This window comes from Thermobia domestica, chromosome 14 (genome assembly GCF_964235325.1).
Source record: "Thermobia domestica chromosome 14, izTheDome1.hap1.1, whole genome shotgun sequence".
Lineage (NCBI taxonomy): Eukaryota > Metazoa > Arthropoda > Insecta > Zygentoma > Lepismatidae > Thermobia > Thermobia domestica.
The window spans coordinates 42,970,231-42,996,861 of record NC_137467.1 but is presented as its reverse complement, the minus strand read 5'-3'; the positions used below and the strand labels follow the sequence as shown (position 1 = coordinate 42,996,861).

The window sequence follows — 26,631 nt, the reverse complement described above, 5'->3', positions numbered from 1 at the left end:
CTAGTACAACTTTCACCTCTATTTTATTGTGATTCCTCCCCGGGATAACGGTTAAATCTCCTAAACTTAGGTTATCACTGGACTAAGCCAGTACGTACGGAACATCATCGTATATTGACGAAGGTAACAATAGGACATTTAAATTAAATTAAATTCATCATCAAGTCTGTTGTTGTTGAATCGATACTTACTGAAAAGACCCGAGTTCATTATGTATAGTTTTAAAATATTAAAGAAAAAACTATTTAAATCTCTTTAATAGCTATCCTTCTGCACTCAACCAATAGGCTTAATTCAACATTGCGTCTACAATATTGTAAAACCTTCGATGTCGGTCTTTCTACACAGAAAGTCGCGTTTTCCTCTAAGGAATCGGAAAACGTTTTTAAACTTTTTTTTAATGGACTCTGCTTTATGGAACCAATCAATCTATTACTTTCGGGAAAGATCACTCTGAAAAAAATCCTGCCCGCTAGAATAAAATTCTTCTGTAGACCTAAGTTGAGTTCTGCCAGACAGGCCCGTAGCCAGTTGAAAAGTAGGGGGGGGGGAACGGTAGAAGTTAGAGGGGCCGTTCCAACCATATTATAGTTCATGACCATATTATAGTTCATTTCAAGAGTACCATGAAAATTTTAGGGGAGCCAGTAAAAATTTAGTTGGGGCAGGACCCCCGTGGATACGAGTTTGATGCCAGACAAGTTATCTTTTTGCTAAATCATCGAGTAGATCATGGTAATTTGTTTGATGAGAAGAATCCAATACCACCATTCAAAGTGCTGTCTAATTTATTTTTATGTGCCTTGCTTCTCTTTGATTCCTTGACTTTAGTTCTTTGTCTCATTGGCTTAGTTGATCTCAGACGAGAACATCACGAGATTTTTAAATAGAAGATTACGACAAATATTCTTTGAATTTGGAGAAAACTTTTCTATCATTTTTCTATAATAACTCGATGTGTTAGAATGTATTATTAATTGTGTACTAAGTCACTTTACTATTTTCTTTCTTTCCTTTAGAATAACTCCAATAACAAGTGGGAATGGAAGGACAATGGTGAAAGACATAGTAATAGCTAATTATAGGATTCCAAAAGGCGTAAGTGCAAATCTCTTATTTTCTGTGATAATTTATTTTCCTTTTCATATATTAGTTATCTATCTGTTTTCAAACATGAAACATAGTAATGAATAATATCCATGATCTATATACTTATTAAACATTTTAATTGTGAAAATTTTTCATTAACTTCAGTTTCTATTGAGGGACACGGTACAGTGTTTACCTCTGGTGCATGAGGTCCCTAGTTCAATTCCCGCCCAATTAAGTTTGTGGTAGGTAACATTGTCCCCGTAGGGCTTCTTGAGGTACCCCCGTTCCCTCCTACATTCACATTCCACCAATTCTTCTACTATCATTCATTTACTGTGATCATCGTCTCCCTTTGCCTAACGAACATAATCGCGGGACGTTAAACTGAAAGATTTCATTTCTATTTCTATTACGTAATTAAATACACAAACGAAGATGAGCTACTGATACGATAATCAATCCTAGCAGTACAGTATTAGATAAATTACAATGATTTCGTTGTAATGTGCGTCAAAACTTTTAGTTTGATCAAGAAGTTCCTCTTCTTATGTGTAGTGTCAGCAAAGTCGGATTTAAATTTAATAAGACTCTGAGCTATTGATGGTAATGGGGACTTTGCAGGCCCGTAGCCAGCCCAAAAATGTAGGAAGTCCAATAGAAATAAGGTAGGCCGATTCAACCATATTATAGTTCATTTGCAAGCCTACCTTGAACTTTAGGAGAGGGTGGCCCTCCGTGGATACGGGCCTGAGCCTATGTCCAGCTATCCTTTCCAATGTCAAATTGTCTGCACTGCAGTGTGCAGCTGAATGCTGCATGTTGGCATGCAACCCGTCAATGACGGACTTAGGCTCACTATTTACCATTATTGAGCAAAGTAAAGATATTTTAGGGAGTAGGAGAGCAGGAGGGGGTACTAATACTTACATCATAGTAACGTACACAACACAAAATACTGTTTAGGTATGTAAGTTTTCTAACATGTTTTCATTCTATAGTTTGGAAACATATATATTCACTTTTTCTGTAAAGTTTTACACCCACGCACCCCCAAGCAAAGGCGTCAATCCTGAGGGGCCATCACCCCAATGCTCATGTGAACCTTATGCATTTTATGAATATATGTATTTTTATATTATATTTATTGTTATATATATTGTCGGAAGTGCGTCGGGACCGTAATACGGCAAATCGTGGAGGCGTTAAAATATTAAATAATACTTTTGATAAAGTGGATACTTTCAAATATTTAGGATCAATATTAACAGACAAAAATCATATTCACGAAGAAATTAAATGTCGACTAAAAGCAGAGAATTCGTGTTACTATTCGGTTCAAAATCTCTTGTCGTCGCGAATCCTGTCGAAGAATTTGAAGCTTAAAATATATAAAACGATAATCATGCCTGTTGTTCTGTATGGTTGCGAAACATGTCTCTTACTCTGAGGGAAGAACATAGACTGAAAGTATTTGAGAATAGGATCCTGAGACGAATATTCGGACCCAAGAGGAACGAGAATGGGGAATGGCGGAAACTCCATAACGAGGAACTACATAGTTTATACGGTTTACCCAACATTGTTAGGGTCGTCAAGTCTAGGAGGCTTAGGTGGGCAGGTCATGTAGCTAGAATGGAAGAAAGTAGAAATGCTTTCAAAGTCTTGACTGGAAGACCCATAGGAAAACGACCATTAGGAAGACCTAGGCGCAGATGGGAGGATAATATTAAGATGGATCTCGCAGAGATAGGAATACAAAGTAGGAACTGGATGCAATTAGCTAAGGATAGGAGTCAGTGGAGAGCTTTTGTGAACGCGGCACTGAACCTCCGGGTTCCATAGGCCATAGAGTTAGTTAGTTAGTTAGTTATATTGTTATATGTATTTTTTATGAATATAGAATATTTGGCACAATTTGAATTCAACTTAAAATCCTCATATATGCATTCGTAGAGCCTTGTCTGCAACCAAACACACATCTGACTGCCCCCTATAAAATAACAGAGAAATTGGCGCCCTTGCCTCCAAGAAAGTAGGGTTATAATCTATACCTTTTTTAGCTTATACGTAAACCCGGCTCTGAGTGTCATAAAATATCAATTGGGCGGTGTTATGCAAGAACCATTCAACCCACAACGAGTCAGTTTTGGGGAAATCGCAGTCATATTTTTCTCGACCACATAAGATATTACCGTATGTGAGTTGACTTTTCTCTTCATACATTGCAGACCGATCGCAAACGCGTTACCAAGAGTTTAATGTATGTTTGTTACATATATTCGAATCCTCCAGCAGTGTTAACTTTTTTTTGGGGGGGGGGGTGATTGGCTCCTGTATAACATTGCCCAATGCTTTAAACGCTTCTAACGGATATATGATAATAATAAGTGTTATGAATTACTTTCGTTACCTAACTTAAGTATACCAATGATGACTAATTTGTAATGGAAGGAAAGCCAGGGCGAAATGTGAAGCATATTTGGAGCCCAGCCAGGTTAGAGATATATAAATAAGTCATAGTAAACATACAACGATGATTATTCAAGTATATATATTCATTTTTGTATATCTCTGTTCTGTTGTATTTACACTGGTTCTTGTTTCAAATTATGGTCCATCTATGAACATTTGAAACTGTAAAATCTGATTTTTTCCCCTAAAATTCGTCTCTGTACGAACAGCCTTACTTTGCAGAATGGAGTTGGTAACCAAAAGATAACGGGAAGTATGTTTATAGTTCAAAGTCAAATTTCGATTCATTTTTAGTATGATTGTCAGCTCTGCTCTTCCTGCTATATCTCACCATCATAGGCAGGGCCGGATCCAGGTTTTTCTAAGGGTGTGTGAATAAATTTGAAGTTTTTAAATACCTTTAGGCATCTGTGGTGTGAATGAGGAATTGCCCTGGAAATGCTGTGTCTACTCTCGGTGAATCCTTTTACTTCAACCTTATGAAAATTGACTGAAGCTATTGATTTTTGCAAAACTCACTGCTAGCTTCTCACTTTAGGTAGTGTATATTTACATTGTAGTGCACGTGCACCTTTGCACCTCCCCCTAAAATCCGGCCCTGATCATAGGTACTCTGCCGTTATTAGCAGGTCATTTGTCGCAGTTGAGAATCTTCAGTGCTCCATAGTCTCCTGCTAACTTTGTCTTCATGTACGATTTTTCTATTTTGATATCGTTCATCAGTTGTACTTTCCTTCACCCCTCACTCTCTTTCTTGCCATCCTACCCTCTAGCACGCCCCTCGTGATATAGTTCCTTCTTAGCCAATGCCCCAACCAGTTTCTCCTTCTTTTCTTAATAATATTTAAAATTGTTCTTTCCTCCCCTATCATTTCTAACACTCATTCGTTTTCCGCTCGACCCAGCTAATTTTTTCCGTTCTTCTCCACACCAACATTCGAAAGCTTCCAATCGGTTTTCATCCATTTTGCATAATGTCCATGTTTCTGATCTATACAGCACAATACTCCACACGAAGCATTTTATAAGTCTTTCTCCCATCTTTTTATTCAAGGTGCCACAAAATAGTATTTTCTTCCTCCTAAAGGCTTCTTTTGTCATTCCTACACTTGCTTTTATTTCACGTTCACACTTCATACCATCACTAATAATACTACCAGGCAAGGGCGTCCATGTTGTGGTTTCCAAGGGGGGCAAGTATAAGCGACATTTCAAATATAGTTTCAAATTTTGATGTAACTATTCTAAAAATTTTATTAGGTTTCCGATATTCCGAAGTACAATTTCCTTTGGGGGAGGGCGAGCGCCCCACACTGCCCCCCCTGATGGGCGGCCTTGCTACCAGGTATGGAAAACTAGACATTTGAGATATTTTGTCCCCTCCTGCTTCTATATTTGACATCGACCGCTTCGCTCCAATCACCACGACTTTCATATTTCTAACATTTTCTTTCATCCCATATTCTTCACAACCCTTTCTCGAGTTTTCCAACATCTGATTGATTTTCTCTTCAGATTCAGATTCCGCAATAAGTGCAATATCATCTGCAAACCGTATATACCTAATCATTTTACCTTCTACTGAAATGCTGTCTTCAATATATAGAGTCTTTTTCACTGTCTCTCCTAGATAGATATTAAAGAGCGTTAGCGAGAGACAGCATTCCTTGTCGAACTCATCTTACAATTCCACTCTCTTCTGTCATTTCCTCCCCCATTCTAAGAATTATTTGTTGGTTCACATATAAATTTATTATGATTCCTGCTATATATGGAGTTTTATACACATTTTTCTCAGGAAGCTACTTTGGCCATCACTTCCTCATTCAATACCTTAACATCTTACATAACTTTATAACTTAAAATTTTAATACCTAAAAGGAATTTTAAAAAGTCTTTCTTTTGAGAAAATAAAGGACGTTAACTTAAGGTAATAAGTTGTTCTATGGTTCGTTTACAAATAAATAGAAATTTTAATGACAGTTCTTTCAATACGAAAATTGGTAAATTCAATATTCAATTAAAAATTTGAATAATAGTACATATTTTTCGTGCTAATTGTCTTTGTTATATATAAACCATAATGTTATCGCTTATAATGTAATGGCTGCGTATGTTTATTTTAGACTATGATAAGCATTCCCCATATGTTATTATGCCACATGGAGGAATATTTCCCGGAACCAATGAAATTTATCCCTGAACGATGGCTCAAGACTAGGCAAAAGGACATAGCAGAGGAAGGATCAGATGCTTGTCCATTCAAGGACCAAAAGATACATCCATTCGTATCCTTACCGTTTGGATTTGGACCTCGGTCATGCGTTGGACGTCGGTTTGCTGAAATTGAAGCTGAAACGCTTCTAATGAAGGTAAGTGGGGTTTTAAATGCTGCATAGAAAAAATATAAGAAGCTAGTTCGAAGGTACATTTTTATTAAAACATTACGTGATTTTGTATTAATTATAATGTAGTTCAATGGACTAAGTATTCCTCTTAATATCGTCCAAAAATCCTTTCCATTCCTTTCCTTTCTTTTCCTTTCCTTTTATTTTCTTTCTATTCATTTTCTTTCATTTCCTTTCCTTTTCTTCCCTTTCCTTTTATTTCCTTTTTATTCATCTCCTTTCCTTACCTTTCCATTTCTTTTCTTTCCATTCCGTGCGATTTCTTTCCTATCCAATCAATTCCTTTCCTTTCTATTTTTTCTTTCCGTTTTATTCATTACCTTTCCTTATTTTCCCTTCTCTTTTCTTTCCATTCCATTCCTTTTCTTTCCTTTCCATTCCATTCTTTTCCATTCCTTTCCTTTTATTTCCTTTCCATCCCATTCTTTTGCATTCCTTTCCTTTTATTTCCTTTCCTTTCTATTCCTTTTCTTTCCTTTTTATTCATTTCCTTTCCATCCCATTCTTTTGCATTCCTTTCCTTTTATTTCCTTTCCTTTCTATTCCTTTCCTTTCTATTCCTTTTCTTTCCTTTTTATTAATTTCCTTTCCTTTCATTTTCTTTCCTTTTATTTCCTTTCCATCCCATTCTTTTGCATTCCTTTCCTTTTATTTCCTTTCCTTTCTATTCCTTTTCTTTCCTTTTTATTCATTTCCTTTCCATCCCATTCTTTTGCATTCCTTTCCTTTTATTTCCTTTCCTTTCTATTCCTTTCCTTTCTATTCCTTTTCTTTCCTTTTTATTAATTTCCTTTCCTTTCATTTTCTTTCCTTTTCATTTCATTCTTTTCTTTTCCTTTCCTTTTATTTCGTTTCCTTTCCTTTTCTTGTCTTTCCTTTCTATCCCATTCCATTCTTTTTCTTTCCATTCCATTCCTTTCCTTTCAATTCTTTTGGTTTTTACTTCCAATGTACCTTCTATCACTCAATTTAAGTTACAGCTTCTTTCCAAACAACAGCCCAGTGTAAATACCAATATTGTAATTTCTTCCTCTATTGCTTCAAACATTTCTCATTAGTCTTCTATTCGGTCCAACTAATTATATTAATTCTATTCTATTTGAAACCTCTCCATCTTTTTTTCTCCAGTTTTACTTAGACAGCGCTGTTGAGTACATACGTTCCAACACAGAACTGTAAAAGATTCTTTTCCTTCACCTTTTATTCACACACAATCACACACAATATACTTTCCTTCTTCCTAAATTATTCTTGATTGTATTTCTCTTGCACTAGATGTCTCTTTCACTAATTATACAGGTTATTAATGGAGAATTGACCATCTGTTCTAATTTCTTCCTTTCTACTTATTTGAAACAGATTGCCTCGTTCTAAAGAAAATCATTGCTTTTGTCATTTTCGTGTTTATTTTCATACTTAATTTTTCAAGACTTTTCCTTTAACTTTCTAATACCATATTAGTTTCTGTCCAAATTCCGGAACAAGTCCCATACCATACGTAAGCCATGTGCACATAGATATTATACTTCCTACCTGTTTTCCCTACGTAAACTTTCTTTTAACATTATCTCTTCTAGACTGATATTAAAGAATATTGGTAACAGACAACATTCCTGTTTAACTTACATCTTACTCGATTCGATTTCTTAGGCAGTTGTATTAGTTTTATGAACACTCTGTTTCCATTCTTTTTTCTGTTGTGAAACGTCCCTTCTGAGTTGGAAACAGTATTTCAATTAGAAATGTTTTTATACATTTTGGTTTAAACCAAAAAAAAAAAAAAAAAAAGAAAAAAAAAGAAAAAGATTCGTAACTAAATCTCAAGATGGCCTATGAAGTTGAACTAGTGATTACATTTTGTATGATCCATTCTGCAGCATGGTTTGAACTTACGATAGAGTTTGGTTTTCATAATTATTTTTATTTTGTCTTAACACGTAGAGTACGTGTTGGAATTGGTAGAATAGGAGGGGAGGCTGGAAAGTTCATGAAATCACCAAAAAGAAATTTACCTGGAAGAACCATTTTAATACACTATTCAACGTATTACCACCGAAGCTCAATATACTTTTCACGACGATCTTGCAACATTTCTAACCCTTGCAAATAGAAGGTCTTGTCTTGCTGTGCAAACCAGCCCTCCACTTCCGCAATGAGTGCCTTTTCGGACGGAAATTGTTTGCCTTTGAGATGTTTTTTTGAGGTGTGGGAAGAGGTGGTAGTCGGATGGGGCCAGATCAGGTGAGTAGTGTGGGTGAGGTGCACAGGTGAGACCCAGATCCACCAGCCATTGCATGGTTTGATTAGCCTTGTGGGAGGGTGCATTGTCCTGGACAAACTGAACACCACTGCTCACTTTTCCTCTACGTTTTTTCTTCAGCCCTCCTTCAGCTCAATCAAATAGTTAGAATAAACCCCAGCATTGATGGTTTCACCATTTTTAAGATATTTGATAAAGATGACACCGTCCTTATCTCAAAACACCGATGCGAGCACCTTCCCAGCTGATTTTCGGCTTCGAAACTTCTTCGGTCGAGAAGATCCACTGTGACACCACTCCATGGATTGCTGTTTAGTCTCTGGATCATAGTAGTGCAGCCATGTTTCATCTTCTGTCACCAGACTGCGCAAGAACTCATCAGAGTTTTGAAACTTTTGCAAAATCTCCAGTAACATCTGCACGAGTGTTCTCTTCTGGTGAGCATTCAAACATTTTGGGATCCACTTAACACTAACCTTTCGCATCTCAAAATATTCTGCTATTATGATACCCACACGCTCACGCGATATTCCCAACACGCAGCAATGTTTTTGATCGATATGTGCTTATCCTCCATGATCATGTCATGCACTTTGTCGATATTTTCCGTGGTCATTGCACTTGAAGGCCTGCCTCAGCAAGGTTCATCTTCAGTCTCACGATGACCAGCCTTAAAACGCCTCACTCACTTCGATACTATTGTATATCCAGGAGCGTGTTCCTCCCAAGTATTCTGCAAAGTTTTATGAATTTCCACGGAGGATTTGTCTTGCAGCACAAAAAACTTCATGACACTGCAAAGCTCATTCTTCTCGAATTTCCTTAGATCCTTCGCCATATCTTCTTACAGAACCTGTAACAAAGGAAAAGACAATGATAAAATGATCATATACGGGATGAGAGGTTCACAATATGTGACCTTTCTAATAACTACAATAATATGTTCCAATTTTATTTCCTCTTTGTGATATCACGAATTTTCCAGTCCTTCCTCGTATTGTATTATCATGAAAAATAAGCTTTGTTCAAAATTTAAACATACTCTGGGTAGAATTTGATAAAAATATTTGTTTGTAAAATTGACTTCACACAAAGAAACCTCACACCCAAAGATACCACCAGTCCAAAACCTAGCATGTCGAAGCCTGGCTTAAGTGAAACCTCACGAGATTAAGTTTCGCGTAGGATAAAACCTTCCTATTTTCTTTACCCAATTAGGATAGTTAAATATTAATTTTCGAATAATGAAGAAATAGTTATGAAGGGATATTCACCATACGAGATATTATCCAGCGAGGTTTTTACTGCGCGAAATTTTGGGGAGCGAGGTTTCGGCCGTGAGTTTTTATCTGTATTCCAGGGCAAGTTCAATGGAACCATGTAAAAGCAATGTGCCTGAAAATTAGAACAATCAGTTTTCCCTTGACGGTTTTCTATTCAAACTTTCAATTTGTGAACTCTGATAAATAAGTTTATAACAAGAGTGTAGTGTACTGATAGAGAGCAAATTTTGGTACATTCTCATAGCATTGATTCGTAGCGACAATAGTCAATACAACAAGTTGAGTTGTTGATTTTGAGTTTAACGTCCCTTTCAGCAGCAAGGCTATATGAGACGTGGACGTACTGCTTAACCCTTAATAGGGCGCATAAGGAAAAGTTACGTAATAGGGCGCGTGGCGTACAAAGTACCACATACACACATTTGGTCCCTGAAGACATATTTACTGTAATTTTTCAGTCCTAAGTTGTTTTTAAACTATTTATATGTTAAAAAATTTCAAATTTGACATTTTTTTAAACAAAATTTATTTAAACTTATCATTTTAAGCAGTTACAGGTAAAAAAAACTAAAAGTTAGGAAAACTTGACTTTATTACAAGAAATGAATATAAAATGGAACGTTTGACCGACATTGTGGGACGAAAGTACTAAATTCCTAGTCCATCGTTTGCCCATAGATCTTCCATACGTGTATGTGAGGACTGCAGCACACCGGCAAGAAATAACAAACCCATAACACCATTCATTTCTAATCGGTCAGTCTCTTTAGCGTCCCGTTCACGTACATAGTTTGCTCTATTTGTCCGTATCCAAACATTGGTATACTCAACAATTTCGTCAATGAGCGAGTCAGGAAAAAGTAGCTTCCAAGTTTCGTATGAGGTTTTCGTTGCCAAAGCTTCACTTTTTGGTGTAGGAAGACGCTCTCCTATTCTTTTCGCTCGAATAATATTTTGTCTTCGCACTCTTCCACGTAAATTAGCATCGTTCATGTGAGCATTCCATTCAGTTTCCTTGTCTTTTCCAATTAACACATTCCGGTTTACTGTTCCATCACTATCATCTTCTATTGCAGTTTCTTCATTAGCAGACATTTCTGACTCCGTATCGTGACCACTGTGTTCCAATTCATCTTCGGACTGATCAGATCCTTCCCCTTCGATGACATCTTCTTGAGCAGGTTCATTACTTCTACTATCATCTTTGTTATTTGCAAACAAATGTTTACGCAAAGTCTCTATACCAGGTTTAGCATTTCTTTCTTCTTCTTGGATTTCTTTCTAAACGCTATCAAGTAAAGAAAGCAAACGATTTCTTTCTTCATTTTCCATTGTAGCCAAAATATCTTTACCACAAAATTCTACAAAGTAATAGGTCTAATTACAGATTCAAATTATAATACATTACAAACACACAACACACGGCGACATGAAACGCAAAACAAGACGATTTCACTAAAACAAGTACGTAAAATGTTTCTAAAAACAATGCCGGTGTAGGGCGCGCGGCGTACAAGTGTCCGCACAAAAACTCACACAATAGGGCGCGCGGCGTACAAAAGACAACACTTCTTCCTAAAACGCCTAACCTAGCCAGAGCTGAGCGTTCAAACTGGTTCTCTCTCTAAGGGTCAGGTAGAGGGGTAGTGGGGGGTAGATAAGGTGGGGGGTGAGCGGCGGGGGTGCCGCATTGTGTCACATACAATACTAAAAGTATTTGCTGCGGAACTTTGTACGCCGTGCGCCCTATTACGGGTTAATGTGGAATCTGAACCACATGACTCCCACCGGGAATCGATCCCTAGTCTCCCACGCCAAAGGCGTGTGCGCTAACCGCTTAACCCCGAAGAAGCTCAAGAATACAACAAGATTAGAATGTACAATAACATATGTTCTTATGTTATTAATTGTGTATTAAAACTGGGAAATACGGAGTTGAAATGTAGGAACATATTGACAGTTAACATTAGAGATATCAGATACAAAATAACTAAGTTATAGTGATCACTTTAACCTGATAAAGAGTTTTCAATACGATCCACATTACGTTTTTACGTTGCAGAGAAACATACTGAACCAAGTCTGATTTTGATATGTCTTAAATCAGATCATGAGGAACATGAATCTGAAGAAATTTTGACGATCGGACTTTGGAAATGAAATCTTTCAGTTTTACATCCCATGCTTACACCAGCTAGGCTAAAGGGGACGGTAATCGTATTTTCTTCTTCTTTCTCATCTCAACCATAGGTTGGTGGGGAACGTGGAAATTTTAAAATTTTTCTCTTCCTTAGAAGAGCTGTTTTATACTATGATAAGGTCTTTTCTTCGTAACTGTATCTAGATATTCTATTCTTTGTCTTCCTCTTGCTGGTTTTCCTTCTGCTTTTTCATCTATCAACACAGTGATCCGATCGGAGTGCCGAATAAGATGGCCAAGCATGCTGTTTCTTCTTTTTCTTATTATCTTCATGTTCTTTTGTCCTTCATTAGCTTCCTTTAGTACAATTCGTTCCTTTTCTGTTCTGTGCATGATATGCGCAGCATTCTGCACCAACACCACATTTCAAATGCTTCCAGCTTAAATATTTCAGCTTTTCTCAATGTCCACGTCTCTGATAATCGGACTTTTGAAACTCGAAATATCCGAAAATATGGGTGACCAAGGAACCAAACTGAACTACAACTGAGTTTGATATATTTTGTAAATTAGGCCAGGAGAAACATAAATCTGAGGGAATTTTGACTCCGACTTTCGAAACTTGAGATATTCGAACTTTTTAATATGAGTGCCTATGGGAGCATAGTATTCTCTATGGAAAACACATGACGAGGTATAGAATGTGTTTTAAAGTAAAAAGAATGCACTCTTGGCTGGCTGAAGCCACTCTTCGGAATATATGGACCCGATGCTTGTTGAAGAGCACATACACGCGCGCACACACAAAACATACATATACATATGGAGCGCTCAACTTGCCCTACAGAGAACTCTATTGGAGAGCACTGGGATGAGTCCGAACACTTTATAGTATATCAAGATATGTAAGTTTTTTACATTATGGATGGATGATAGAAAGCAGGCAACTTTTATAGGGAGAAAAGATATTCGTGTGGGGCACTGTTTACAAAATGACCAGCATTTATTTTTTTAAGTTTTATCTGAATGTGCACGAACTCACGATTAAACGGTGAATGTTCTGTAAACAGTGCTCCAGACGAAAAATCTTTTCGCACAAAATGTGATTTACACTACTCCCTGAGAAAACAATACGTATATTGTAAAAAAAAAAAAAAGAAAAGAAAAAAGAAAAAGAAAGAAAGAAAGAAAAAAGAAAAATAAACAAAGAAAGAAAAATTATTAACGTGTAATAGTTTTGTCAACTATCCACTTTGGATTCATCAGACACTATAAATACACAGGTAGCCTAGTCTCATTCATGCTGTCTGATGAAGCCAAAGTGAATAGATTGCGAAACTGTCACACGTCAATATTTTTTTACAATAGCCCTAAACGTATTGTTTAGATCAGTGAGTAGTCTACATTAGATTTAAGTCTGCTAAAAGCAAGGCTTGTACGATAGAAAAAAAAATCTGTTTGTTTTTTTCCATGATCTCTCGAATGAGTGAGAAAAAGTACGTTACAATTTAAAGTGTTTGGTGGTGTAATCGGGGCTCCATACTTCTGGAGAAAGCAGAGTATTCCATTTGATCCGCCCTCTGACATTTTCCTATCTCAGCTTTTGTTTTATTCTCTTATATTCTGCCATTGATTAATAAGCACTGAACGTTAAATATGACACATCAAGCATCATCATTAGCATCAATCATTAAAATAATATACATAGTATTAAATAATATAATAATTAAAATTTTTGTCTTTTTCAGTTGCTGCGGCGCTTCAGAGTTGAGTACCATTATGGCGAAATGACATTTGACTGTAAAGCTATTAATCACCCAAAGAAGCCTCTGAAATTCCGTTTGTTGGACAGAACGTAAACTTTATTAACCACCTAATGTCCTCAGAGTCTTCTGTATATTTAAGAAACAAAAATTATTGTGCAACTGTGCATTTTTGTAAAACAATGTATAAATAAATATAATTTGTTTTAACTCTTGGTATTGTCGATTTTGTAACATTTACCATTAGCTGCGGCTGGAGCAACACTAACTAATTTGATCTCTTTGTTCTAAAAAATATGTTCTAACAATAATAAGCTTTGGGCATAGATACTGACTTAATCCAAATATGATTATGCAATTGAGGAGTTTGATGTAATAAGGGCCACGCCCGTATCCACGGGGGGCAAGAGGGCCGCCCCTCTAAACTTTGGCTGGTCCCCACAAAATTTCACGGTAGGCTTGCAAATGAACTATAATATGGGATGAAGTATAATATGATTGGGTCGGGTCCCTCCTAACTTCTACCGCCCCCCCCCCCCGCTAAATTTTTGGGCTGGCTACGGGCCTGATAAAGGCGTAAGCGAGTTTACGCCGTTTTTTGCATCAAACGCATTTGTGGCTTTTGCCATACTTGTTTATCCTCCTGGTAACATTTGAATTCAATATCGGAATAAAGTGCTGCATATTACATTGTTTTATGTAAGAATAAAAAACACTACTTAAATTTTCAACATCGTTTTTCTCCAACTGCATGTTTCAGACTGACGCCCTTATTGCATCAAACTCCTCAATTGAAGTAAGACATTTAATAAATTCAAATAGCAATATTACTGAACCATTACTATATTAACGACCAATTAAAAATAAAAATAGATAACGATAGTAGTAGTTAAAAAAAAAAAAGATACTTGAATATCGAGGCATAGTGTGATACGAATGCTTAACTTCTCAAAACTTTCAAGTCCCATAAGATGTTGATCAATTCAATCAAAATTAAAGTTTTTTCATACATTTTACTAATAAAAGAATAGCAAAAAATGTTGAAAATAATATTTTAAGGTTAGTGTAAAGGGACAAGTTTTGCCGATAGGTGTCACTACAGTCTCCGTATCTCTCTCATGTATTTTTTACCTTTCACGAAAATTTACAATTTCTCTTACAAATTTCAACCTAGAGACTTCAAATTTTTAGAGAAGGGACTTCATAACCTATTAAAGGGAACAATCCGTGGAGAGGGAATTTAGAATTTTCTTCATTATTGAAACAGTTCCTTTGTTAAAGGTTTGGATATCCATTTCAACAATCAAGCCATTTTAACAATGAAGAAAATTCTAAATAAAAATCGACACGGATTGTTCCCTTTAATAGGTTATTAAGTTCCTTTTCTAAAAATTTGAAGTCTCTAGGTTAAAATTTGTAAAAAAAAAATCGTGAATTTTCGTGAAAGGCAAATAAATACATGGGGGAGATACAAAGACTGTAGTGCCATCTATCGGCAAAACTTGTCCCTTTAAACCAACCTTAAATTTCTTCATGCCTTAACTTTTTGGCATACAAACATTGAAGTTGAAGTTTGAGCAATGACGCAATTAGTCTAGTTGCCACCCGGGACAAAAACTCGCCTTAGTGCCCTCGCCCCCGCCTTGGTGCCCCAAACCAAAACGCATGACGCAGGAATTCAAATACTCCATTTTTTTCTTCAAGTAGTAAAGTTTAATTTCAAAATTGCAGTAGATACATAATTTAATTTTTAGTACAAGATAAGACTCCAAACTAAGTCAATAGCTCCGTCGAACAACGTTGCAAGCGACAATTTCTGTCAGATTGAGATTTTAACAGAACAATGGAGCTGTAATAGAAGTTTCAATTCCATGTAATATCATTTGATATAAAGGCATAGTTTGAAACTGAAAAAAGTAAATTTAAAGCCTACACATAATCAACATATTTTTTTCGATTTCTATAAATTTGAATTGTTGTCACTTGCAACGTTGTTCGGCGGAGCCATTCAATTAGTATTTGATTTCCAAGTAATCTGAGAATAGCATGCTTCACATAGTATTGTAGTCTTTTCATAATAACTATATATATATATATATATATATATATATATTTACTTATGTCGGGTTGTGCAGATATGGTCAAGCGTATTATACTCGGACATTTTACAAATCTCTTAAATCGATGTAAGTTAAATGAAAACCACCGCCCGCTGGAGTCACTCCTGTCGCTCGCTCTGTATACTGCCTGTCGAAACAACGATTCATAGCGTACGACAAAAACAAAAAATGACCGCTAGGTGGCAGGACCAGCCGAGGCTTGTTCTCGTCTACTTCAATATAGCTATACAGTAATTCAGTATATTTTCCCCCAATTTTTGTAGGAAATAGTACACTTTTTCAATAATTTACCTACTTACGACAAAGTTGTATATATTTTTTAAATAAGAATTTTACTTTTAATTAACAAAAGAAGAAATTCTACATATCTATTATCACGAAGTAATAGCAAGGTTAACACACAAAAAAGAGCGCGATAGACATGATGTCGTCGTTAGCTGTATTAGCCAGTAATGGTATGTAATTTGTGATTTGCATACACACTTCACATATAAAAATAAATAATATTTAAATGAAAACACATAAAGTATCATCCTTATTTTCTCAAAGTAATAAATCCAAAATAGACGAAACACACTCCAACCAATTAAATTACGATCTACTCAGTTGATAGGCCCAACATAAGCAGATCACTGAGCACCACCATCATCATGCTATTATTATTATTATTATTATTATTATTAGTAGTAGTAGTAGTAGTAGTAGTAGTAGTAGTAGTAGTAGTAGTAGTATTGACAAAAAGAGCAACGACTCATCATATCAAAAACACAAGAATGCCGTTGAATTTACACACTATAAAATGAAGTCAGGATTTACTATCCATCTCCCCAAGATGCATTCTCATACATCTTTTTCTAGGCCGACCCCCAAAAATTTGTACCTGATATGTATATATCCTGCGCAAGAGTGGATTTAACACTAGAACAACTAGACTCGGGCCTAAGGGCACAATGATTTTACGATCGCCCGTTGGACCACAATTTAATAAGGAAAACAAAAAAATGATTAAAGACAGTAAACACCTTTCATGACGTTCAGTATAATTATGTTAATAAATGCGTTCGCTAGATACGAAACAAGGAGGAAGGCAGTTAATTTATTTTAATGGCAAACGCTTATAGACCCTACGCATCTGATTTTGGTCAATGACAACAATTTCCATATTATACTCTTTCACAATCATACTGTGACGTTTTAGTATTAGAATATTAACAATTTAGGCCGATAATTCTAAACAATTTCTTTTATTCTTACACAAACTGATTATTCTCTGTAACTCTATTTTAAAAGAAGTAAATTTGTATAAATTTGACTTTCTTTACAGCAGATTGGAAACGAAAATTCGTTAAAATTTGAACAAAAATAATATATATAGGGGCAGGGTGGCTCAGTGGTGGAGCGCTTACCTCTGATGCGTGGGATCCCTGATTCAATCCTCGGCCAACATGGTGTCCGTGGGTTTCCTCAGGGTACTTTGGTTTCCTTCCACATTTCATTCCACCAATTCTTCCATCAACATTCACTTGCCTTAATCATCCGTCTTCCTTAGCCTAATGGGTATAATCGTGGGATGTTACTCTGAAAAATATATATAAATATTATATTATATTGTGTTAAAATTTTGTACATCGGCATGAGAGGCGGAAAATATTTTTTTGCCTGTGTGTGGAAAAACATTAAATCTGACACCGAGCCTGCAGCTATTTTCTGGCGAACGACGCGTTCCACTCACTCCAAATTTCAATGTTATTATCAATAATAATAATAATAATAATAATAATAATAATAATAATAATAATAATAATAATAATAATAATAATAATAATAATAATAATAATACGAAACGGTAGAAGTTCTCCAATACTCATTTTTAGAATTTCGACTGTCTTTCTGGAAATGAGTTTGAATTTGCAAGGAAATCAAAACACTTCGTTTATGCTTTCTCCATATGTGAATAGTGGTTTCTCAATTTTTTTAAACTGTTTTTTTCTGATAACAGCAATTTGTACTTTTCATCACTATAACAGTTCTACAAAGTGCATTCCACAGAACTGGCAAACATAATCACTCATATTACTCAATGAATCTACCGATTTCTTGAAATCCGGTATAGTAGCCTCAACGAACGTTATGGAAGTTCGCCTTTCTAGGTGGTTCTTTTAGTCGTCTATTAAGAACACATTGGGCACAGAGTCTTGTTTCAGCTTCCGAACTTTACAGAATGTTGACAACAAACAATAGATCTGTCTGGAGGAATTAAGTTACTTCCCTTCGTATCATCATGTCTTGATATTTTATTTATTAACCATTTTTCTGTAGTTGAATACTCGATGGTATTTCGTGAAACGATGTCCCAACGTATTCTAAAATACCTCTTCGTAACTTAGAAAAGACCATATAACAGTAATACATTTTAATTTGCGACAACACTGAACCCTACAATGTATTTTCCTCTATGAGAGGTATACTAACAAGCCTCGCTTAGTGCTGCACCCATGCGGCGGATTTGGAAAAATATTCGTACGCCGATCTCCATGTTATTTTTGGTGATTCGACAGGCAGTATAGAGAGCGAGCGAAAGGAGTGACTACAGCGGGCGGTGATGAAAACACAAAAAGCTGGGACTAAAATTTAACTTATTAGGACTAGGTAGCAATTTGAAAGCGCATGAAGTTTAAAATAACATCGTATCAGATTTTTTTTCCTAGCATTTTTTTTTGCTAGCCGAAGGCTAGCTCCCTTGCGAGGGTTACGCCCTCTATCCGGGGTGAGAAGTGCAGAGATTGGGGAAGGAAGGATATTGGAGGTGGTCTATGGGAATTTTGTGTAGATAAAAGACTAATAAGTTGCAGAAAAATATTAATGAGAAACATCTTGAAGGTTTAAAATATATATTTTACTATTTATTAGAAAATTTGAGAACCGGAATCCTCGTGAACAAGTTTCAAAATCTGGTCTGGTACACTCAACAGCGTAAACATGAACATGACACGTGTTCAAGTAAGCTACCTCTGTGATAGAATGTACCCGTGTTATCTAGCGGTTCAAATTTGAAAAAAGGGCACCAACAAATGTGTACACGAGACACTCTACCAATATAACCTGTCGTTCATTCGCAATGAAAAATATAAAGCAAAGGGCTTGGCACTTTCATCGTTCGTCCTACTGGTCCACTAGGGGCATAACTCGTCGCTTGTCTAAAACGTGTTAAATTGATATTTTTCTCTATGAATACGAGGGAAGACCGAAAAGAAACCGGACTTTCGTTAAAAAAAATAATGTATTACACTTTTTACAAAATTCTTTCAGTCTCCTTCAAAGAACTCTCCATTAAATGCGATTCATTTCTTCCATCTTCTTTCCCACTGTTTGAAGCACCTCTGGATCTCTGATACTTTTTATATCGTCCAATGCGCTCTGCGAAGTCTGTTTTACAGCCTCTACACCATCAAAACGTTTTATTTTTAGATTTTGTTTAATTCTCGGAAAATGTCATTGTGTTGGTCAAAAAGTTCGGATCACTTTCAATCTGATTTTTCAAGTCCTGGCTCAAATTCAGACGAATGATTTGATCCTGTGTGAGCAGGCGACAAACAAACTTAGCGGCAACATGTCTCATTTGCAAAACCTCAAGCTGGCACGAGCTCCAACTCACTCCTGCCTGTTTTGAAATATCATCGATCATGAAACGACGATCCTCGCTGATTTTGGGGCAGATTTGTTCCATGTTTTCATCGTTTCGAAATGATGAAGAGGTCCCAGAACGAGCATGATCTTCAACACTCATCTCATCACACTTAAAGCGCCCAAATCACTCAAAAAATTGTGTGGGGTTCATACTATCCTTGAAAGCTTGTTGAAGCATTTGGTAAGTTTTCGTTTCCGATTTTCCAAGTAGGAAGCAGTTCCTTTGAATCTGCCATAACGATTTCGCAGGCAGCAAAGAAGAACAGTCGAGAAAAACAATAATACGACCAAACGTTAACCTCCTAAGCAGACGCCGCTTGGCCAACTGATCTGGGGAGGTCTCTACTAGACCCACCTAGCAGGAGAACTCCCTACTACGCCTAAGAACGGTAGCGCTCTTTCAATCCGGTTTCTTTTGGGTCCCCTCTCGTACTTAAAAATTGCGAAATTTGTCTCTTCTATCGTCTCCGTGTGGCTTTGACACGCATACACAGTTATTAGTTTCGTTAAATCTATTTCTTTTCATCTATCCATACTTCATTTCATATTATTATATTTTGCTTTATTCCTCTTAAATCTAGACATGGGGAGCGCTGGCAATCTTTTCGAACAGTTGTAAACCAACCAATGATGCAACCAAAGACTGCTAAATTGTATATTAAACCTATTAATGATGTTGCAGATGACTTCATTAACAGGTAAGGAAAAGTTATTTTAATATATTCTAAAGCGACTCATAATTTTAAGGCAAACGTTTTTAACATCAAGGTTTCGAAATTTATTTTGTAAGATGAGTATGTCTTTTATTCTTGATATTAAAATAGAAGACAAGAACACATGGAGTAAAGACCCCAAAAAAGAAAAAAACTATCGTTTCGACGCTAACAGAAGAGTTTCCTTTGTCACAGGAGACAATTGGCATTCCATTTGTTTCAAAAGACAAGAAATGTAGGAAAGATGTGATCGAAACAGCAGGCTTCTATTTCTGAATATTAAAATAGTGTTGTCAAAGTTTTTCTATGAGAATGGGGCAGGAAAACTGAAGCGACAAAAGAAAATGAAGCTTCGGCTCTCACCTCGGTTGCCTACAAGGAAGTTCTGCCGTTTGGTTCTCTTAGCTCTTTAGGCGCTTGGCGCTATTGGCTCTTTTCTGGCATAGTGATGTCAACCGGCTTGGCCCCTCTCGGTTCAACTGATTCGATGAACCGGCTCGGATGCGATGAACCATCGGCTCGGTTCGGCTCGGCTCGGGTGAGCCATCGGCTCGTTCGGCTCAGCTCAGGTAAGTCATCGGCTTAAGCCGGTTCGTTTGGGATGAGCCATCGGCAAGGCTCGGTTCGGCCCAAATGAGCCGAGGGCTCGAGCCTTCTCAGTTTGGGTGAGCTACTGGCTCAGCTCACTTCTCGGCTCGGCCCAGTGGTGACTGAGCCGTGAGCCGAGCCGCTCGAGCCGTTGACAACGCTATTCTGGCACTTGTCTTTTGGCTCTTGATCCTCTTAGCTCTCGTCTGGCTCTTGACTCTTATGGCCCTTGATACTCTTGGCTCTTTCGATGCTTGATCCTCTTGGCTATTTTCTGACTCTTAGCTCTTTTGGCACTAAACCGTATTGGCTCTATTCTGGTTCTTGGCTCTTTGGCGCTTGGCCCTCTTCTCTCTGCGTTCATTTTGCATTTGGCCCTTTTGGCTCTTTTGGCTCTTTTGGCTCTTGTTCCTCTTATACGTGTTAAGATGAATGCACGAAAAAAGTTTCAAAAGTTTCAGAGTTGTAACTTTTGAGGAATGGCACAATTTGTGGAAACCCTAAAGTTTGTTTTGTATTCCCATTAATGTTTGACAGTGTAACCTTTTGTAAGGTTTCATAGAATCGTCTGAAAGAGCAGGAATTAAGCTTTCATTTGATATCAGAATGAGCCCAATAACTTGAAAAATAACGAAGTTATAGTAATTTTAGTTCCATGATGATGAGTGACGGAAAGTTGAAGTGGCGCCAAATTCAATTTTTTTTTTAAATTTCTCCCCGCCCCATTTCTCATCCAAAAATATTGGAAAAAATAATTTAGCACAATTTCATTGTATGAAAAAAAATTTTGAAGGGAATCTGAGACGTTGAAGCACATTGCTCTAGGTGAATTGACATGGAATGATCCATATAGTATCGACTGTGGAATTTGTACAAGGGTTCTCGAATCAGCAACGAACCTACTCCAGCTCTTTGGTAACGAATCTTACTTATAAGCATTTTGCCTGCAATGTTGCAAAATTCATACAAAATGTGATTCACTTGTATAACCGTATTTGCCTAAATAATTGCGATTATTGATGCACAAGCGAAGCTGTTTGTCTTGAATCCAAAGGCCATGTCATTGAAAAGCTACTTTGTGTCTCTTGTTCCTTCGATCTCTCTCTCTGTCTCTCTGTCTCTCTCTCTCTCTCAACCAACATAGGTCCAACACTTTAGTCCCATGTTCTACTCTACATGTTATGTCCTCTCGTTTAGAGGACAGAACGGGAGAGCATAACGATATGTAAATTTATTCGGCCATGCAGAATCAAGAAGTTTATCATTTTAGTCTTCGAAATTATGCTAGGTATAAGTATAGGAAGTCTGATAGAATGGTCATGTCCGCCATTCTGTCTGTCAACAGGTATTACAGTGAAAAAGGTAAGAGATGGAGGATTCAGAGATAGTTTCCTAAGAATGGATTTCCTTCTCCTTTGTTTTTACAGCAGTTTTCCAAGAATGGATTTCTTTCTCATTTGTTTTTACAGTAGTTTCCCAAGAATGGATTTTTTTCTCCTTTGTTTTACAGTAGTTTCTCAAGAATGGATTTATTTCTCATTTGTTTTTATAGCAGCTTCCCAAGAATGGATTTCTTTCTCCTTTGTTTCTACAGCAGTTTCCCAAGAATGGATTTCTTTCTCCTTTGTTTTTACAGCAGTTTCCCAAGAATGGATTTCTTTCTCCTTTGTTTTACAGCAGTTTCCCAAGAATGGATTTCTTACTCCTTTGTTTTTACAGCAGCTTCCCAAGAATGGATTTCTTTCTCCTTTGTTTTACAGCAGTTTCCCAAGAATGGATTTCTTACTCCTTTGTTTTTACAGCAGTTTCCCAAGAAAGGATTTCTTTCTCCTTTGCTTTTACAGCAGCTTCCCAAGAATGGATTTCTTTCTCATTTGTTTTTACAGCAGTTTCCCAAGAATGGATTTCTTTCTCCTTTGTTTCTACAGCAGTTTCCCAAGAATGGATTTCTTTCTCCTTTGTTTTTACAGCAGTTTCCCAAGAATGGATTTCTTTCTCCTTTGTTTTACAGCAGTTTCCCAAGAATGGATTTCTTACTCCTTTGTTTTTACAGCAGTTTCCCAAGAATGGATTTCTTTCTCCTTTGCTTTTACAGCAGCTTCCCAAGAATGGATTTCTTTCTCCTTTGTTTTTACAGCAGTTTCCCAAGAAAGGATTTCTTTCTCCTTTGTTTTTATAGCATCTACTCAATCCGGAAGTAATGTAAATAAACCAGTTTCACGTCCAGTGGTGATCACCATAGAACAAAAAATGTTTCAGATGCCAAAAAACGATTAGAGCTCCCTCGTGGCTAGTGTACGCGCCTTTGGCGTGGGAGACCCGGGTTCTATGGAGTAGGATCCAATGTGGTTCGAATTTTATGTTAAGCTGTACGTGAACGTTTCATATAGCCTAGCTGCTGAAAGGGACAATAAATTCAAAATCAAATCAAATCAAACCAAGAAGCGATTTTCTGGAATGGATTTACTATTGAAAACGTTTCATGTTCACCTCTACCATTCTACTATCGTTTCCAGCTTCAATATTGTTATTCATAGGTCAATAATTGTGAGAAATATCGAGGTATGGCATTATTATTATTATTATTATTATTATTATTATTATTATTATTATTATTATTGATGTATCTCTGTTTAAATCAGTTTTAGCTTAGTAATCTGACGACTGTCTTTGCCAAGTGCAGAGTATTTGAAGAGTTCTTCTCCAAAGAACTTCTTGACCATATGACAGGTCAGGGGCGGATCCAGGATGGACTTCTTGGGGGGAGGCGGCGGGTTGTATTACTGCTACTTAGAGCTACTTTTAAGAGCTCCAAACTCTGAGATGGGATTTATTTATATATATAAAATAAGAAAGTTTCCTTTTCTAGGGTGGGGGGGAGATCGCCCCGATCGCCCTCCTGGATCCGCCACTGTGACAGGTGTCTAGTATTACCCATTTTTATAGATTTGTTAGATGTTTTGCGATTATATATTCAAATAGTGTCACTGTACTTTTTGTGACAATGGCTATAGATGAGACAATGATCTGCCTTGCTATAACTTTGTCATTTTCATAATTTTTTGATGTCGTCTGCCAGTTCTTTATATTTGCTTATTTCTATACTGACTGTTGTACTGTTTTGAATCAATGGTACTACTACATCTATGAGGGTTATTACTTGGTTTATTTTATTGATAATAGTCGGGTATGTTCGCAGATAACGTCATATGTGTTCTGATTTCTCGATCCCAGTAAAGTTTGTATTTAACGTTTCCAAGTACTGGACTTGGCTGCATGGGCGCCCGAAGGGGGCCCGGGGCCCCCTGGCTCTTAATACAAATAAAAAAATACCAAACAATATAGCAACCAGGAAGATGATCCCCCTTATAAAATTTTATTCGGGCGCCCATGCTTGGCTGGTATTAGTAATATGGCCTGGTATTGGAATTAGTTCCATATTATGTGTTATTGTTATTATTATTATTATTTTCAGGATCTACACTTTACGAGACTCCAGTATGGAAATGCCAAATAACTTTGAAAACGAGTTGTATAGATGGGCATTAGAGTGTAAGTTGATCATAATTTTTAATTTATTATCGAAATACCTTAGTAAAAAAAAAAAAAATGACAAATAGTCTTTATTTAACAAGAATACTTTTAAGATAAGAGAGTAAATTAAATTTTATTATAAAAGTTAATAGCCACAAAAGATGAGTGTATTTATTATTGCTTTTATTTAAAGTATCCCATAATTCTCTAGACTAGCCCCTTCTGGTTCTTGGGTTTTTGGGGTATTTTTTAGACTTTCAGTCAAGCAGCTGTTGCATCGTCACTATTTATCCTAGGATCATGGTTCATACCTCATTCTCTTCAGAATGGAGCTGGTTTTCAAATGGTACCACTTGCATGCCCATATCATAGACCAGGAGAGGAAAAAGTGATGTCAAAGGGAAAATTTCGGGGGGGAGGGGGTTTACACTTTGGGCTCCTTCGGAACGGCCCTGTGTGAACGTAGAGATCTAAAAAAAATGATAAATAGTACTTGATAGACTGAATGTGTGTGCCAAATTTCAAGTTTCTATCTTGAATACTAAGAGCGGGAGAAATTTTATCAAGAATCCCCACAATGCTCCAACTTACCGCAAAACACCATGATCTCAGGTAAAAAAAATTCCTGAGACATCCCTAATTACCCTAGCGTCATTTTTCGCCCATCATTCTCTTCAGAATAGAACTGCCTTTCAGACGGTATGACTCACATGTCTCCATCATGTATCTAAGGCGGGAAAATCCCGAAGAAAGGGATTTTTTGGTCAAAATATCCCTTTTTCAACTTTTTGTTCCTCTGGACCTTCCTGTTTTAACACATAGATCTGAAAAAATCTGATAAATACCACTAGGTGGGCTGAATGTTTGTGCAAAATTTCAATCTTCTACGTTCAAAAATAAGCCCGCCAAAAAATAATGAACATAGGCTTAATAAAAGAAAATATATATTTTTTTAAATTATGACGTCATCACCTCCAATATCTAGACGCAGGAAGGTGTGAAACCATATGTAAGGTCTTCTACAATGCCTCTGGACTTGAAAAACAAAAAAAAGCGCATGAAAACTCTCAAATAGGAGAGTTATAACGCAATGTACCATGAAACACCCGTATGGTACAAATTGTACAAGATTCCCAAACGGCTAGTCAATCCCATTTACAATGCAAATTAAGCATATGAGTATGTGAGAAACTCTGATACGCAAATTTCAAAACATTTAAGAGATTTTAGGGTCAGAGGTGGATCTAGAAGGTAAAAAGTGGGTAGGCCAGCCAGAACCCAGATTATTCTATGATAGGTATAAATAATAGTTTTAATTAATAGTTTTAATTAATTTATATAATTAAAATAATTAAAATATATTTTTAATAATTATATAAATAATAGTTTTAATTAATTTTGTCACTCAAAAAACTTAGGAGCCTAGGCCCCCCGTCACGGGCTAGATCCACCACTAGTTACGATATGTATAATCATCAGGCAGAAATATTTAGAAATTGTTAATCCTTATTATAAACGCAAGACGCTTCAGTTTTTGGTACATTAATTTCCAATAGTTCATCATCAGACTAATAGATGTCGTTAAATGCGCTTCATTTTACCTCAATCGGAGAGATGTCGCTAATGTGTATAAAATTTACAGATAGCCAAAGGCTTGAGGAAATGAATAGTATTATATGGAGTAGTTAACATTTATATTGCCAAGGTAGGACGAAAATTAGTCAAACCTAGAGAATAGCATACACTGAGCGCCAAAAAATCGCTACCAGGCTTTCTGTATATAAATCATAGGAAATTTACGACAAAAAATCTATTTATACATTCTTGCTTCCGTTATCGCGATAATGTTAATAATATAACTTCATTTTAGGTTAGACTGCTTGCTTTAATCTTTCTTATTGTTAGAGTGTTTTACTTTCCTATGAGTTACTTATGCTATCTTCAGCTAATTACTACTAAGAATGGCAACTAAAAAGGTTGTTTTTTTAAGATCTTTTGCATCTTTAAAGTTGCATCGTGCACAAAGTTTGATTAATCAGAGATCCAAATGAGAGATACTCACTTGAAAAGTAGGAAGCTCTTAAATATCACTGTATTCTGTGGTACAAAACTTGCGAATGTGAGCGGCTCGGGAAAAAGCATCCTGTGAAGTTGAGTTTCTAGGTGGAATCGGTTGAGATTGAACCATAGAACAGTTTGTAGGTAGTCTAATTTGGAACTCTACCTGCAGATGCCAGGGCAAGCTTCTTTGATATGTGTCATTGCAGTAAGTTGCATGAGAATGTTGAACCCTCTTTTCCAGTTTACTCGAAAAGTTATAAATTGTGACATGTTATTATGATGCCCCGAACAGCTCATATAGTAGCTATGATACTAAGATTCTAAACTCATGCAATATTTTAAAAACTTTCCAAAGCTAGAAATGTACTGTATTTCGGACTTTCTCAAACTGTCAGCCGAGGCACAGCTGTGCATTCCTAGTTGTCATAAAGAGGTGCCGTGAAATATTCAATAAATATATTAATGTACAAATATGGTTTACGTACATGAATTATTTGGTAATTAGATAGA

At 36.5% G+C, this 26,631-nt stretch overlaps 1 protein-coding gene across 1 annotated transcript in view; it reads left to right on the top strand.

Annotated features, from left to right (window-relative positions):
• LOC145669655 (putative cytochrome P450 49a1) overlaps positions 1-13,628 on the top strand; it is a 35,367-nt gene extending 21,739 nt beyond the window's left edge. Inside the window, exons 6-8 of the mRNA XM_081737907.1 lie at positions 1,020-1,098; positions 5,691-5,936; positions 13,404-13,628. Coding sequence (XP_081594033.1) covers positions 1,020-1,098; positions 5,691-5,936; positions 13,404-13,514 — 436 coding nt within the window. The 3' untranslated portion in view covers positions 13,515-13,628. The remainder of the gene's footprint in view (positions 1-1,019; positions 1,099-5,690; positions 5,937-13,403) is intronic.
• Positions 13,629-26,631: the final 13,003 nt, after the last annotated feature.